The sequence below is a fragment of the Perca flavescens genome, chromosome 8, assembly GCF_004354835.1.
Source record: "Perca flavescens isolate YP-PL-M2 chromosome 8, PFLA_1.0, whole genome shotgun sequence".
NCBI classification, from domain to species: Eukaryota; Metazoa; Chordata; class Actinopteri; order Perciformes; family Percidae; genus Perca; species Perca flavescens.
This window is the reverse complement of record NC_041338.1, coordinates 27,350,497-27,364,341: the sequence shown is the minus strand read 5'-3', so window position 1 is coordinate 27,364,341 and position 13,845 is coordinate 27,350,497. Positions and strand designations below refer to the sequence as shown.

Here is a 13,845-nt window from a genome sequence, read left to right as displayed (position 1 = left end):
TACCACATGAACCATATTTAAAAAATAAAATAACATAAGATGGAAATTACACAACGCTTTTATTAAATATAGTTTAAAATACAGTGTCCTGATATATAACATTAACTAGTTTACTGACATGGAATGTATAAAACATTAGGATTTTTATGAAGGGCTTTAGATATACATTTAGTAGTGTTCTGGATGGTCCCTCCCTCTATAATAAGTGCTTTAAATATGCTTGTTGATAGCTTGATAAAACAGATTTTTTTGATTTACATATGAACATAGCATGAACAGGACACACTGTGACTCCAAAAACATTTTGCCACTAGAACTTAACCAGATGAAAAATAAAGTGTGTATACAGTTAACAGGAGAACAGTCTTGGTCCGAACTACGGACAGAAGAAACGTTTCCAGTGCCATCGTTTATGAAACATGCAGCGTCAGTTGCTCAGGCTGGACGATGCAGAGCTCTTGCTGTCTGTCTCGGAGTCTGTCTCCTCGCTGCCGCTGCTGGCTGCTCGTTGACCTCCTGGTCTGGACCTGGATGTCTCCATCCCACCTGGAGGCTCTGGAGCTCCTCTTCTCTGAAAAGATGTCTGTCCGCTTACTGACCCAGGGCTGCTTATTAATGTAGGGATGGTCTGCAGAGAGCGAAATTATTGCCAAAGTCAGCAGAAGTGATTTACAAGAAAGCCCAGAGACAGTTAAAGGGGAGCTCCACAGATTTTACACAACAAAGTATGTTAAGGAGTACTACTCAGTCCATTTATATTTACTGCATATGTGAAAAAAGGTGTATAAAGCCTTCTGTGGCTCCAAAGGGAGCTGTGTGAAGTCTGATAAATTGCTTCAAGTGATGTCATTTGAGTGCACTTCAGTTAGGGTTAAAGACTGCAAGTTTGAAAATGAAAAAAATACAGGGGTGTTAAAAAAAAAAAAAAAAAAAAAAAAAAAAAAGACCTCTATAGCCCACTCTTCATCTTTGCTCAAGGCTCCATAACCACTACTTGCATAACACACCTGAATCTCTGACTGAACTGTTGGTGGTCGAGTTGTTGCATTATGGGTAGTCTCTTATTGCCAGACCTCCCTCCACAGCACTGCAGTCAAGGGCCTGGCTAGTCCACACAGCATTTTATTTTTTATTATTAAACCAATCACAATTGTCTTGAGCGGCGCTAAGCGCCAGACACAATAACGGTGCCTCTGCTTGTTGGAATTTGTTCTGCGCTCGTTCAAAAGTTGCTTTAGCCGTGCAACAGAAAACTCAGATTCGACAGATAGTTAGAGAGAAACAGCGGATCTTCCGGCGGCACCGGAGCAATTCCCTAAATGGATCGTGGTCGATATTGACTACAAACAATGTAGGCACCAAGAAAAAACTATGTGTGGAATAAATTTTTTTTTTTTAAATCTCCGGTTCTGCGGCATTAATTTTGATAACAAATTTTTTAACTGTCCATTGTTGAGTCTGACAATGTTTTTAGGAGCGCAATGATAAATCTTTGGAGTACCAGTATCTCCACTGGCTTGGGTTTATATGTATATATCACAAGTGTTCCCCACTTTCCATTTTGATTTCACAAAAGATAAGATTAATAAGTAACCCAGAGACTTATAACTTAATGCATAACCTGCAAAAAGTTATTATTATTATTTTTAAAGGCCTTGTGTTTGAAATTGAACCCACCAGTGTTTCCTGACTCCTCATCAGCTCCTCAATCTCATCGTTCCAGCCAAGCATTTCAGCAAACCTCCGCACTGTGTCCTCCATGTCACCCAGCTCCATGTGGTCTCCTCTCCGCAGTGGGACCTTCTCAAAGGGACCCACAGCGTGCCGGTTCAGGAGGAGACGTGGCACAGTGGAGCGCACCGTGTTCACCAGGCTGGCAAATGGCTCAATCTGAAACAACAAGCTCAGGGTTTATCTACTCACAAAATGTACTGGAACCCATTTAAAGACTGAAGTACTGAATAGAGATATTAGAAATGTTTACCTGTAAAGATGTGCCCATGATGATTAGCAGGTCTGCTTTGGGGAAGTCTTTAGTGTGGAGGAAATACTTCTGTGGAAGGTCCTCTCCAAAAAACACAACGTCAGGTTTGACTGTTGCAGCGCAGAATGTGCATATGGGGACGTTGTCGTTCATTATGGCATGCTGCAAAACAAACAAAAGAAGAAAGCATTACTCCGGCATCAAATGCAGTGAATTACTGTTCTAAATTTTGATTTTATTTTTTAACATGGGGTCAGACATACCTTAGCCTCCTCAGCAGGGTACGCGGTGTAGCACAGGTGACAGGAAGCTGTGGCAAAACTACCATGAGCTTCCACAAGTTTGTCATCTGGGATGCCACACACTGTGAAGAACGTTATTAAAAATGTTAACGGATGCTAAGAGTAAACTTAGATTATGCCAGTAAAACAGACTGGCATTGATAGGGTAGCTGTCAGTACTACACAACTACTTACTGGTTGTGAAAAAGAAAAAGATTTGCACACATCCAGTACGTTTCCTGGTGGTGCGTTCAGGGACATACTGTACATACGAATATTATATTATATTTACATTCTATTAATGGTAATTATATATTATACCGGTGGCGGTATGTTGTCCCTGATAATTAAAAGTAAAAGGTCTTCAATGACAGTTAAAGGAACACGCCGACTTATTGGGAATTTAGCTTATTCACCGTAACCCCCAGAGTAAGACAAGTCGATACATACCCTTCTCATCTCCGTGCGTGCTGTAATGCTGTCTGATGGCTCCAGCATTAGCTTAGCCTAGCACAGATCCTGCAGGTAACTGGTTCCAACTAGCCTACTGCTCCCAATTGTGACAAAAGTGACAAAATAACGCCAACCTGTTCCTATTTACATGTTGTTATTTGTATAGTCACAGCGTGTACAAAAAACAACGTAACATGAGACACAGCCATCTTCTAACCGTAAACAAACCGGGAACTATATTCTCAGACAGGCTTGCTGCGAGCATATCACTCCGCCCAAGTACTATATTCTTCCACCTGAGAATATAGTTCCCGGTTTTTTTTACAGTTAGAAGATGGCTGTGTCTCATGTTACGTTGTTTTTTGAACACACTGTGACTCTACAAATCACAACATGTAAATAGGAACATGTTGGTGTTATTTTGTCACTTATTCGGAGCAGTAGGATTACTGGAACCATTCACCTGCATGTTCTGTGCTGGCCTGATGCCGCTGGAGCCGTCAGACAGCGTTACAGCACGCACGCAGATGAGAAGGGTATGTATCGACTTGTCTTACTCTGGGCGTTACGGTGAATAAGCTAAATTCCCAATAAGTCGGCGTGTTCCTTTAATCATTTCTGTCTGCTTACGTGGATGTTAAAAATGCTCGGGGGAGGGGGATGCATTTGGATTTACATTTACCTGTAACATGTTTGTACGGAAAAATGTTAAATTTTTAGCTAAGCCAGAGTTGTTGTTTTTATGTTCCCTTTAAAAAAAAAAGGTCTCACTCACGTTTCTCCAGTCCGTCGATGTTCTGGGTGTACATTCGGAGCAGCAGGCCTTTGTGATGAAGCATGCGGATAAAGTAGTGTATGTAGTTTGGTCGGTGGCTGCCAGGATACAGAGCCTTGGCCAGGGAGAAGAAAGGCTGCGGGTCGTTGGAGAAGTAGTCAATGTTGAAAATAGCTTCAGGGTAAGGGATGTTGTACTTCTCCATGTTGGCATAAAGACCTGTACCTGGAGTTCTGAAAATGTGGAAATACAGGCATTTTGACGGACATTTTGGGCATTATGGTAATGCTTCAATGAAAGAGCAGCACACAACATACATACATACATACATACATACATACATACATACATTTCCACTAAACAGGTTAAGACTTTAGGTAGAAAGACCCAAATACTGTAATAGTTAAGAGAAAGATGAAGATGAGGATGTAGAGAGAACAAAACCCACAAACAACCAACCTGAAGTCTGGGATGCCGCTGGCTGTGCTGATTCCTGCTCCGGCCACCACCACTACATTCTTACAGCGGCCAAGCTTCACCAGTCGAGCCACAGAGGCTAGGCCGCCCTGGGATGAAGACTTGGCAGCCAACGCAGACGGACTGCCCGGACTAGATATGGACCCAGAGGACTGACCAGCTTGCACAGGGACACAGCTACCTTTAGACATCTTTCCTTCACTGGAGAGCAGGACAAGAAAAGACATAAAACATCCCAGTCTCTAATAGGACAATATTCAACATAATTACTCGCAACAACATGATATTATGGTTAATGTATACCCAGAGGCATATATTCATATATTCTTTTTTTTTTTTTTTAAGATACTTGCACATTAGGGATTATACTGTATAAAGAAGGATACATTAATTCTGTTAATCCCCTCTATTACTACCACAGTTACTTTGCGGGCGGCAACAGTTCAAGAAAGATCTTGGGGAAAAGAGCTAAATATTCCGATATAAATAAGAGATGTGGAGCGATGCCTGAATGAATTCAATTTATATAAACGTCTGTGTTAGGACCGGAGTCATTTATCTTCACGTCAGTGCAGTAAACTGAAGGCACTCCTTCACATCATGTCCTAAACGAAGAACAGAGCCTCACTCACTGCTTGTTGTCTCCTTAAAGAAATGGCATGAGGTCTCACATGAACTAAGAAATTCCTTGGGTTTTAACGTTGGGCTGAGGAAAACACTTAAATTCTGTCCTTCTCTGTAAGAAAATTAAATGTATCCATTCTGTGTCATTTTACAATATACGTTGCATTTAATAGTGCACTACGTCCACCTCCCATCATTACACATGTTTATGTACGGTAATCATATCCCTCTCATTTATTTAAGTATGTAAGTAAGTAAAGTTTATTTATATAGCACTTCTAAATCACAAAGTGCTTCACAAAAAGGTGAAGTACAATAAATAAAATACATGCAGAAGAAAACATAATAGGTACATAAAAACCATTGTCTAAGTAAAAGCCTGTTTGAATACTGCTTTTTAAAAGAATCAACAGAATTTGAACAACGTAAAGAGAGGGGCAGTGCATTCCACAGCCTGGGTGCCACTGCCTGAAATAATCGATCCCCTCTGGTTTTAAAATGAGTGCGGGGCACCACTAACAACCAATGACCTGATGACCTCAGACTCCGGGAAGAATTGGAATTGGAAATTGATTTATTTGAAACAGGGACAATGCACAAATAAACATTAAACTTGTAAAGAGAATATGTCTTGAGCCAGGTTATAGCAACAATTGCTAATTTCCACCTGTAGTCCCTGGAAAGAAGTGTGACGCTGTATCAGGTTAGATACATGAGAAGGAGCTTTTCCAAGGCTCTAAAAGTAAGGACCAGAATTTTTTTATTAATTCTAAAATAAACTGGTAACCAGTCAAGTGATGCCAAAACAAGTGGGATGTGCACTCTTTTGCTTGTGTGAGTTCAAAGCCTTGCAGCAGAGTTCTGAACAGCCTGGAGACGGTAAAGCTCTTTCTTGTTCAAACAAGTAAAAAAAGACTGTTACAATAATCTAAACAAGAGGACATAAAAGCATGGATGATCATTTCCAATTCAACTTTTGAAACCAAAGTTCTAAGTTTGGATAGGTTCCTCTGTTGGAAGAAGCAGTTTCTAATGGTTTCTTAAGCTGCTTTCAATAAGCATTGTATAGTGTTGTGCACATTATTTTTCTGTGTCTTATTTGCTAACCTGCTGTAACGTTTCCATTTTTCCGTTGGGATTAATAAAAATAAGTGGCGAGTGTCGTTCAGTTCCTCCACCACTTTGATTCAGACTGAAATATCAACTATTGTATGGATTAAGATGAGTTTATGATTAAGATATTTTGTAAAGACATGCATGCTCCCCAGTGGGTGAAGTCTGCTGACTGCTGGTGATGCCCTGACTTTTCTTTTAGCGTCACAAGCAGTGTCACTTTTCCTGTGAAATATGTCAATAACTACTTGATAGACTGGCACAAGATATTGTACAGACATTCATTAGTTCCCACACTTTTTCCTCTAGTGCCACCATCAGGTCAACATTTCTATTTGTCCGATACTTTGGTTCCAACCATAGACCGTACAATATTGATGGACAGAGCATGTGTGACATCTGACTGTGACGTTAGCACGCTCTACGTTTCGTTACACACGTTCACTGGCAATCTGGATGCAAATGCTGCTGAAAGCTAGCCTACATAATTCGAGGTAAGATTTAGCTTTGCTAGGTTTTAAGTTCACGTGCCATGGATAAGCTTTGTTAAACCTCTGTCATTATTGACAGGCCGCAAACTGTCAATCACATCATAGCCACGCCCTAAAACACCCCCTGCTTTATTGTCGATTTTAAAATCAACGAGACCATAATTCAAAAAATTAACATCATTCTGTATTGCAGAAGACTTAAAACTAGCGATTGAGACAATAAAGTCATTATGAAAACGTTTACTGAGGTAATAAATCAAGTGAGAAGTGGGTCACTTTCTCATAGACTTCTACAGAACCCGACCTCCTTTTGCAACCGCACGTGTCGCCCCATGCTGGAATTCAGATAGAATGCAGGTTTAAGGCACTTCCGCATTTGCAGCACTTCGCCAAACCGGATGCGTTGTCCATTAATATTTACAGCTAGCATGGCTGTAGCTTCTCAGTCTAAACTGGATCACTTGTCTAGTGTTCTGGCAGTTATACTATACCATGTTCAAAGAATTATGTTCATTTCAAAATCTGGGACCACTTTTTAATATATATATTGGACCAGACATTGTTACCACCACAACCTGGGGATTTGTACCTGGTATGCCTTTGTTTTTGTTGCATGTATAAATGTTTGTGTATTTATGTATATGCATGCACTCACTCACTCTCGGTTTGTTAATGGGTGATCTAACACAGTGTGGCCTTCTGCTATGTTTTCATATTTGATTGCTGTAATGTTATCATTTAAAAAAAAATAATAAAGTAAAAGTTACTGCTATAGAGTACGTCCCCACCTTGTAGGTAAAGCGTCCAGTCCGCTCACACTCATCTGACTGAGGTCCTGGGCCAAAGCGGAGTCTGTCTGCTTCCTTCGTTGTTTTCCATACGGACCCGTCCCAGAGTCGTGGGTCTCTGTGGGGTCGGTAGGCCTGGTCTGGGAGCTGGAGCTGCGGGTCATCCTGGTGACTGGAGGCTGGGGGGCTTTTTTATTCCAGCTGGACCTGGACCTGTTCATCCCAACACCTGTTGACAGCAAGAAAAAAGACAAATCATTTATCCTAAATGAAACTTCAATCTGTGTAATACGGGTCCTAATGACATGAAAACAAGGTTTTATTTGTAGTTGTGTCGAAATGGAAAATATTCTAATAACCTTTTTTTTCCCTCACTGCACTAATTAGATATTGACTTGTTTTCAGTGATTTGCTTTTCATTTCATCTCCCCCCCCAACATCTTCTGTGTCCCATATTTAAAAAGCTGTTACACCGAAATTATCCTTTTCTCTTCCCTCCCTTTGCACAGAGAGAAGCTGAAATGTTTTAAAACTGTCAACTGTTGAACAAAAGGTAATGGCTGCAATATATTAAGCAACCCCCCCCCACTCCTCAGCAGCTATGCTAATACAGTCCACAGCTGTGCCAGCTTTACTGTTTAAGGAAAGCGGAGGGTAGAGCTGAGGGGTTGGGGGGGGTGAGAGTTAAAAAGAGGGGTGGCAGAGGTGAAAGGGAACCGTAGATTGACTTTGTGTCAACAAACCCAGCTGGGAGAGAAAAGAGGATGCCCCCTAACGGCCCCCTCAAACCGAGGAAAAAGGGGGGGGGTCCAGAGATAAATGATACGGAGGCGGGATTCAATAAAGAAGGAACAGAGGAGTAGAAGAAGAAGAGGAGGAGGAGGGGGGCTTCTTTTCCAAAGCTATTCTAGGCCTTCAAACAACTTCCATGAGGAATGAGTGCGAGTGATCAGGGAGAGGCAGCAGACAAGGAAACAAAAGAGCTACAACACATAAAACATGACTGCTTCAGAGGGCAGCAGGGAGATAAGACCAGCTTTTCTTCAGAAGCACCTTATCGCCCTCCGGAGGGGATGGGAGAGGAGGAGAGGGGTCACTGAAGGCTTACGGAGCAGCCAGGAAAAAAAAACAAAGAACACAACAGCCTTTAGGATGACCGTCTTAAAGCCTTTTAGTTGTACATTAACATTTAAAGGAAATGTGTCATTACCAAGCTTAAAACTGACAATTGTAGACAAGCCCTTGAACCATCGTAACAATCTAACATTCTCTCAACTACTTTAATTTTAGGCACTCAATCTTCTTTCACTTTGCCTCTTTAATAGGCTGAAGCCCCCACATTACTACTCTTTTCTTCTCTCCCTGCACATCTTAAAGAACTATTAAAAACAGCGGGAGGGTCAGGGTCTCGGCTTTTGTCTGGAATCTAAAAAAGACACTGCTGGGTACAGGCAATAAATCACTAGCTCAGTTATTAAGGTCTCACACAGATGGTGCGCTGTAGCGGCAGACCCAATATGTCAACACGCCCTCAAATCATATCTGGAAAAAGGTACACTTGCAGAAAAAGTCATGCACACAAATGACCAACATAAACTAGAACAACACATAAAGCACACAGGTGTATTTCTCCTTGAAAATTAATGGCACACTCAATTAAACTTGACTCATGGGGAGGGGGGGGAAGGAGGAGAAACTTCAACATCTAGAGAAACCCCAACAGTAAGTTTGGGTGCAGAATACTGTTTTCAGGCAAACAGGTTACATACAACCAGTCAAAACGCAAAGGGCAATGTTGGCTGATATTGCGGCATTTAAAAAAATTTAAAAAAAAAAAAAAAAAAAAAGTCCCAAGCAAAAGTACATTTTTATGAGATCAAACTGCTTTACAGTGTTTTAAATGTTTTTTGTTTTTTTTTATCTGGTAAATTTGTGCCACAAATACTATTAGCATTGTTTATTGATAAATAAATCCCTGTATAAATGACAAAAGGTTTAAAAAGGATTTGAGAGCCCCCCACCCTTTACTTGCCCTTTCACACTGCTTGTTCTCGCAGCTCTCCCCAGACGAAAAGCTGAGTGTGTCCCAGTACCGGACCACCAGGAGTGTAGCTGCTCATATGAGGGTTACAGTTATCTAATTAGGACAGTCCTACAACACTGGGCACACCTCGGTGCCCACCATTACCCACCCTCCCCCCATACACACCCACCCCCAAAAAAGTCAGGCTAATGGATAATCCTTTTACTTAGAGGCTGGGACTAAAAGTCAAACACCAGCAAAGAGCAGCAGGAGAAACGTTTGTGTCAAAACAACAAAAATGCAACAGCAGACATTTACTGCTCATTGATGAAGCACAAGAAGTTCCTGTCTAAAATGCTAAAAAAAGGTAGGGAAAAAAGAACAGAATTTAAATAACTGGAGACAAAGAAATGCAATAATACTTTGAAAACAACCACTTCCATACATATAGCCCTTAAACTTTATGAGGCCTGTTTATAAACTTTTTTTCAGGTCGATTTGCACGTTTGGCTGGACATAATTAATAATTTATTTTAAATTAAGGCTGTAACTAACCATTTGTTTTCTTTATAGATTAAACTGCCGAAGCACCTTGGTCCCTCTTTATTTCCAGTCTACCTCTACAATGTCATCTGTAACAAATCAATACAAACACCAACAATCATGATTTCAACAAATACAGATATAGATTTGATTTCGCCCTGCAACTCAGGCTGGAAACCTTTAAGTTATTCTACCCTGTTTCTGTTACAAATTTGCGGGAACCAATCACAAACTGGCTCATCCACCTGGCACGCTATTGGCCGGGTTGAACACTAGGACGATAGAGAAGCAACCAAGCAGCTTTTTGTTTACATTCAACATGATGGCCACCGAAGCCCAGCAACCCGTTGATGCCGCTGTCGCTGCTGTCGTCACCCGGATCGTCGGTCTGATTGGTTGAAGGACTATCCAATTGATTTACAGAGTCATTTGAACTACGCCCGTTGATCACGCCTCATGTGGAGTAACAAATACAGAGCAGGCTCTCCAGACTAATCTTAAAAGATTGTGCTTGGTCTGGTGATAGCCAGACTAATAAAAACCTAAAAACACTTAACTAAACTGAAATAAAGAGTTGATGCACCCAAAATGAAGATCCTGATTCATGGTTCACAGAAGCAGCATGAACCTGCAGACCGTCAACATTTTGGTTTTTCTAGAGTTGATTGTTAACATCTTGTACCTGGTGCCACTGGAGTAACATGTCAGCTGTGTCTTAAAAGGAGATTTGGTTAACTTTAATGAGGGGCTTTCCCTCTGCAACCCCAGCATTTAACCCTCCACTTACAGTAGAATTGAGGACAGCCGACTTTGATCTCTGCTGCCCCCCATGACACAGGGATGGCAACAGGCAGCCTGGTCGCTACGGAAACCTCTTCATTACTTAGTTGGAGAGGCAACAGCTCTATGTCCTCCTTCCCCACCTGCTCACTAATGACATATCATTCTGTGCAGCATCTTTGTTGGACTCTCAATTGACACAAAGCAGCGAGTCCTAATTTGTGTTAGTATATTGTTTGCTCACACAGAGGGAGAGGTGGGTGGTGGAGAGCTAATTCTGCCCAGTGGGTCGATGGCTAACTACTGACTCTTGCCCCATTACTCCTGTGAGGACTTACCAGCCCTACATTAAAACGCCAATAATGGGATGTGATGTTATTTGTACAACCATGTACATTGTGTGAGAGAACAGGATGTGAAAATAACTAAATTGAAAGCACAGGCACGCTCTCACCCTTACAAAAATGCTACGCCATCTCTAGAAGACATACAACAAAACAGGAATGGGACAATGAAGGCTTACCAGGTAATTAAAGTCAGCTGTAGGGCTGCAGCAAACCACTTTTTTCATTATCAATTTATCTGCCAATTCATTTTTCAAATAATCGACCAGCGAATGTTGGAATGTTTTGTTTGATAAATGCCTTTCACGGTAAACTGGTTATCAAAATAGCTTTTATGGTTGGGTTTTAGTTGTCGGTCGACTAATTCATCAATCAACTAATCAAAGGGTCAGAATTGGTTACAGATGGGGCTTAAGAAACTTTATAACTTATATAACTTATAACTTGTAACCCTATAAGACAAAAAGGACGACTACCTGGCTAGCCCATTAGCAAAACATGTTGTTGAGGACATAACAGTGTGTCTAACTATGTGTGACCAAAAAGGGAGAAAAAAATAAAAAAAATTAGGACCACTTCTGGATGTGCGGTGCTGAAAGAATTCAGATGCTCAAAAAACTAAGTTGACACTTTTCTTGCAGTCAGTCAAGTCTTCCAGAGGAGCTACTAACAGTGAGGCTACACTGGCATCTGCTGGAACCAAAATCTCATTACACATGAAAACCATTTTGAAAAACAATCTATGCCACATACAGTACACTGTGGTAACTGACTTACAAAGGACGTTCCATCGTCTCCAACCCATAAGTTTGTTTACTGCAGTGCAAGTAGATTATGTCTCCTGTTGCTGAAAGTGATTTGATTCATTGATGAGCAGATAAAAATAAGTTTAATTATAATTTTGATTTATTAGAATAATTGAGTATAACTTCAGTTTTTCTCCGTTTCTATTTTGTATAGGATTATAAAGTGAATAGCATTTTAGATGTCGATTAAGGAATCTTGTGGTGTACATCATGGTTTTTAACATTGTATACATAATGTTACTATGTTGATATATTCCTTTAATCAAATATTTTTTTTTGTTTTATTAATTGAGTAACTCTTCATTCTTTCCATGTATCCCATGACAACTGCAGAAGCAGCCCTGGTTGGTAATCACTGATTTATGAGGAACATCTGCAAGTACCAAGTACAAGCATTAGTGGATCCAGTTATATTAGAAATCCCCTTCAGACATGTTTTAAGACATAAAAATACTCTTTCTATAATAATAATAATAATAATAATAATAATAATAATAATAATAATAATAAGCACTTGTTTTTCCATCAACAAGTTATATGGCATTGTTAAGATTACATCTACTCCTCCTACCTCACTGAAAAATCCAGAATCTATGAATATGCAAATACTTTATTTTAAAAGTTTAACTGAACCCATGATGTCTCCACTCTCAGTATATTTGACCTGGAGCCTTTACATATCCACATTACATGTGTAAGTTTCACACTGAACCATGATTGGCTTACACACTAGTTGTGATGTCACAAATCCTGCTCTTACCCAAACTCAGACATAAACACTCCTTCAGTAGCTTGATGTAAAAACTTTGTCTTTTAGTGATAAACTGCACACACACACCAAAATCTGCACAGTGAAGCTCAAACAACCAAGAGAAAAAAATAGGAAAAACATATTTTGGACTGGAGGGGGCTTTAAACTAAATGGGATACATCCTAACTTAAATAACAGCTTTTTATTACAGAAAAACAGCCTTTTCTCCTCAGACTGAGCAGTGTTAGGTAAACAGACTCAGGCTAAAACACTCAAACACATTTAAATAAAATACATAAAATACCAAGATCTTGAAAACGTCCTTTAACGTTAGGCTTTTTGGGCTAATGTAGCGCCTCTCTGTAGGAAATTATTGGCAAGGCTATTAAAAAGATGGGCGTCCACTCCTCTGGCATCAATACTAATAGGCTACCACCAACGTTATAATAGGGCTATAATTAACATCATTGTCATACAGCTACCTTTCCAGACGGCGGAACTTTTGAATGCTGAACAGACGGCGACGACAGCAGACAGCAAGCAGACTTTGGGTCTTCAGTTGGCCACTCGAGATGTTCACATCCAAAAGGAAACTCGCTTTATCACTAAACTGAGAGTTTGTAATCCACCAGCCGCTGCAGTCAGGTTAACATCTGATTCAGTCGTAGTGAATGTGTCTCCTTCTTCTCACGCACTTTATCCGCATGCAGCCTAAATTGTGAGTTTTAGAGGAGCGAGCTGTCACTCTGCCACTGTTTCCGGTTACTAAATAAATCATTACGAATACAGGCGGGAAACAAGAGCTGGAGTCACGTGGTTTCCCTTTTCACAGCAGATATTTTGACTGGTCATAATATGGATAGCTAATTACATTAACGATGTCTCTATTCTATATAACTGTCCCAGTAAGACATGACCGTGAGCCAGATATGCACAATACCAGGACCCCGAAACTAAATGGAAATCAGCTATTATTATTATTATACTTTTCCTACTGTGTGACATGTCAAATCTTATTACATAAAAAGGTATATTATGGCCTAATGGGTGATAATAATTGGGGCGGGCTACCTCACAAAGCAGGATAATTGTTTCACATTTAGTGCCTCTTTTTTTCTTGTTGGAATGGACAAAAGTAGCTACAATACGTGCAAGACACTTAAGATTATACAAAACATACTGCTAGAGTAAATCGCTGTCTTATTACTAGATATTTCCAGTGTTTTATGTGTACAGAAATGTACCTTTGAAAATGGTTACCACAGTGGTTAGTCGGTTGGGGAAAAGAAGACTGTACATAACATTCTGTGAACACACAGTCCATTTACTTTAGCGCATGTTCCAGATTAAAGGAGTCCAGGCATTAATCTTGATTTGTACGACAAATTTCTAGCCATAATTTGACCGTGATGAAAGTTCACTGCAGGTCTATAGCTTCACTAAACTCGTATCCTAAATATTATGTGTGCTCTGAAAATGTTATGATGTTTGGTTGCCGCCTCAAACTTTCATATGCTCTTACACTTTGTATTGATGCATTGATAATCAATTTGTTTATTTTGTTCTATTTTAGTAGACAGTGTTTTTAAGCGAGTGTTTCAGTGTTTCAGTG

General features: G+C 40.2%; 1 protein-coding gene across 1 annotated transcript; it reads right to left on the bottom strand.

Annotated features, from left to right (window-relative positions):
* Window positions 1-40: 40 nt before the first annotated feature.
* si:dkey-103i16.6 (SIRT1 domain-containing protein) lies at window positions 41-13,018 on the bottom strand. Its single transcript, XM_028585524.1, has 8 exons — window positions 12,716-13,018; window positions 6,987-7,215; window positions 3,953-4,171; window positions 3,494-3,726; window positions 2,248-2,348; window positions 1,985-2,146; window positions 1,678-1,890; window positions 41-628 (listed from the first exon to the last, which is right to left on the bottom strand). The coding sequence occupies exons 2-8, from the start codon at window positions 7,205-7,207 to the stop codon at window positions 428-430; spliced, it is 1,350 nt and encodes a 449-aa protein (XP_028441325.1). The 5' UTR covers window positions 7,208-7,215; window positions 12,716-13,018; the 3' UTR covers window positions 41-427.
* Window positions 13,019-13,845: the final 827 nt, after the last annotated feature.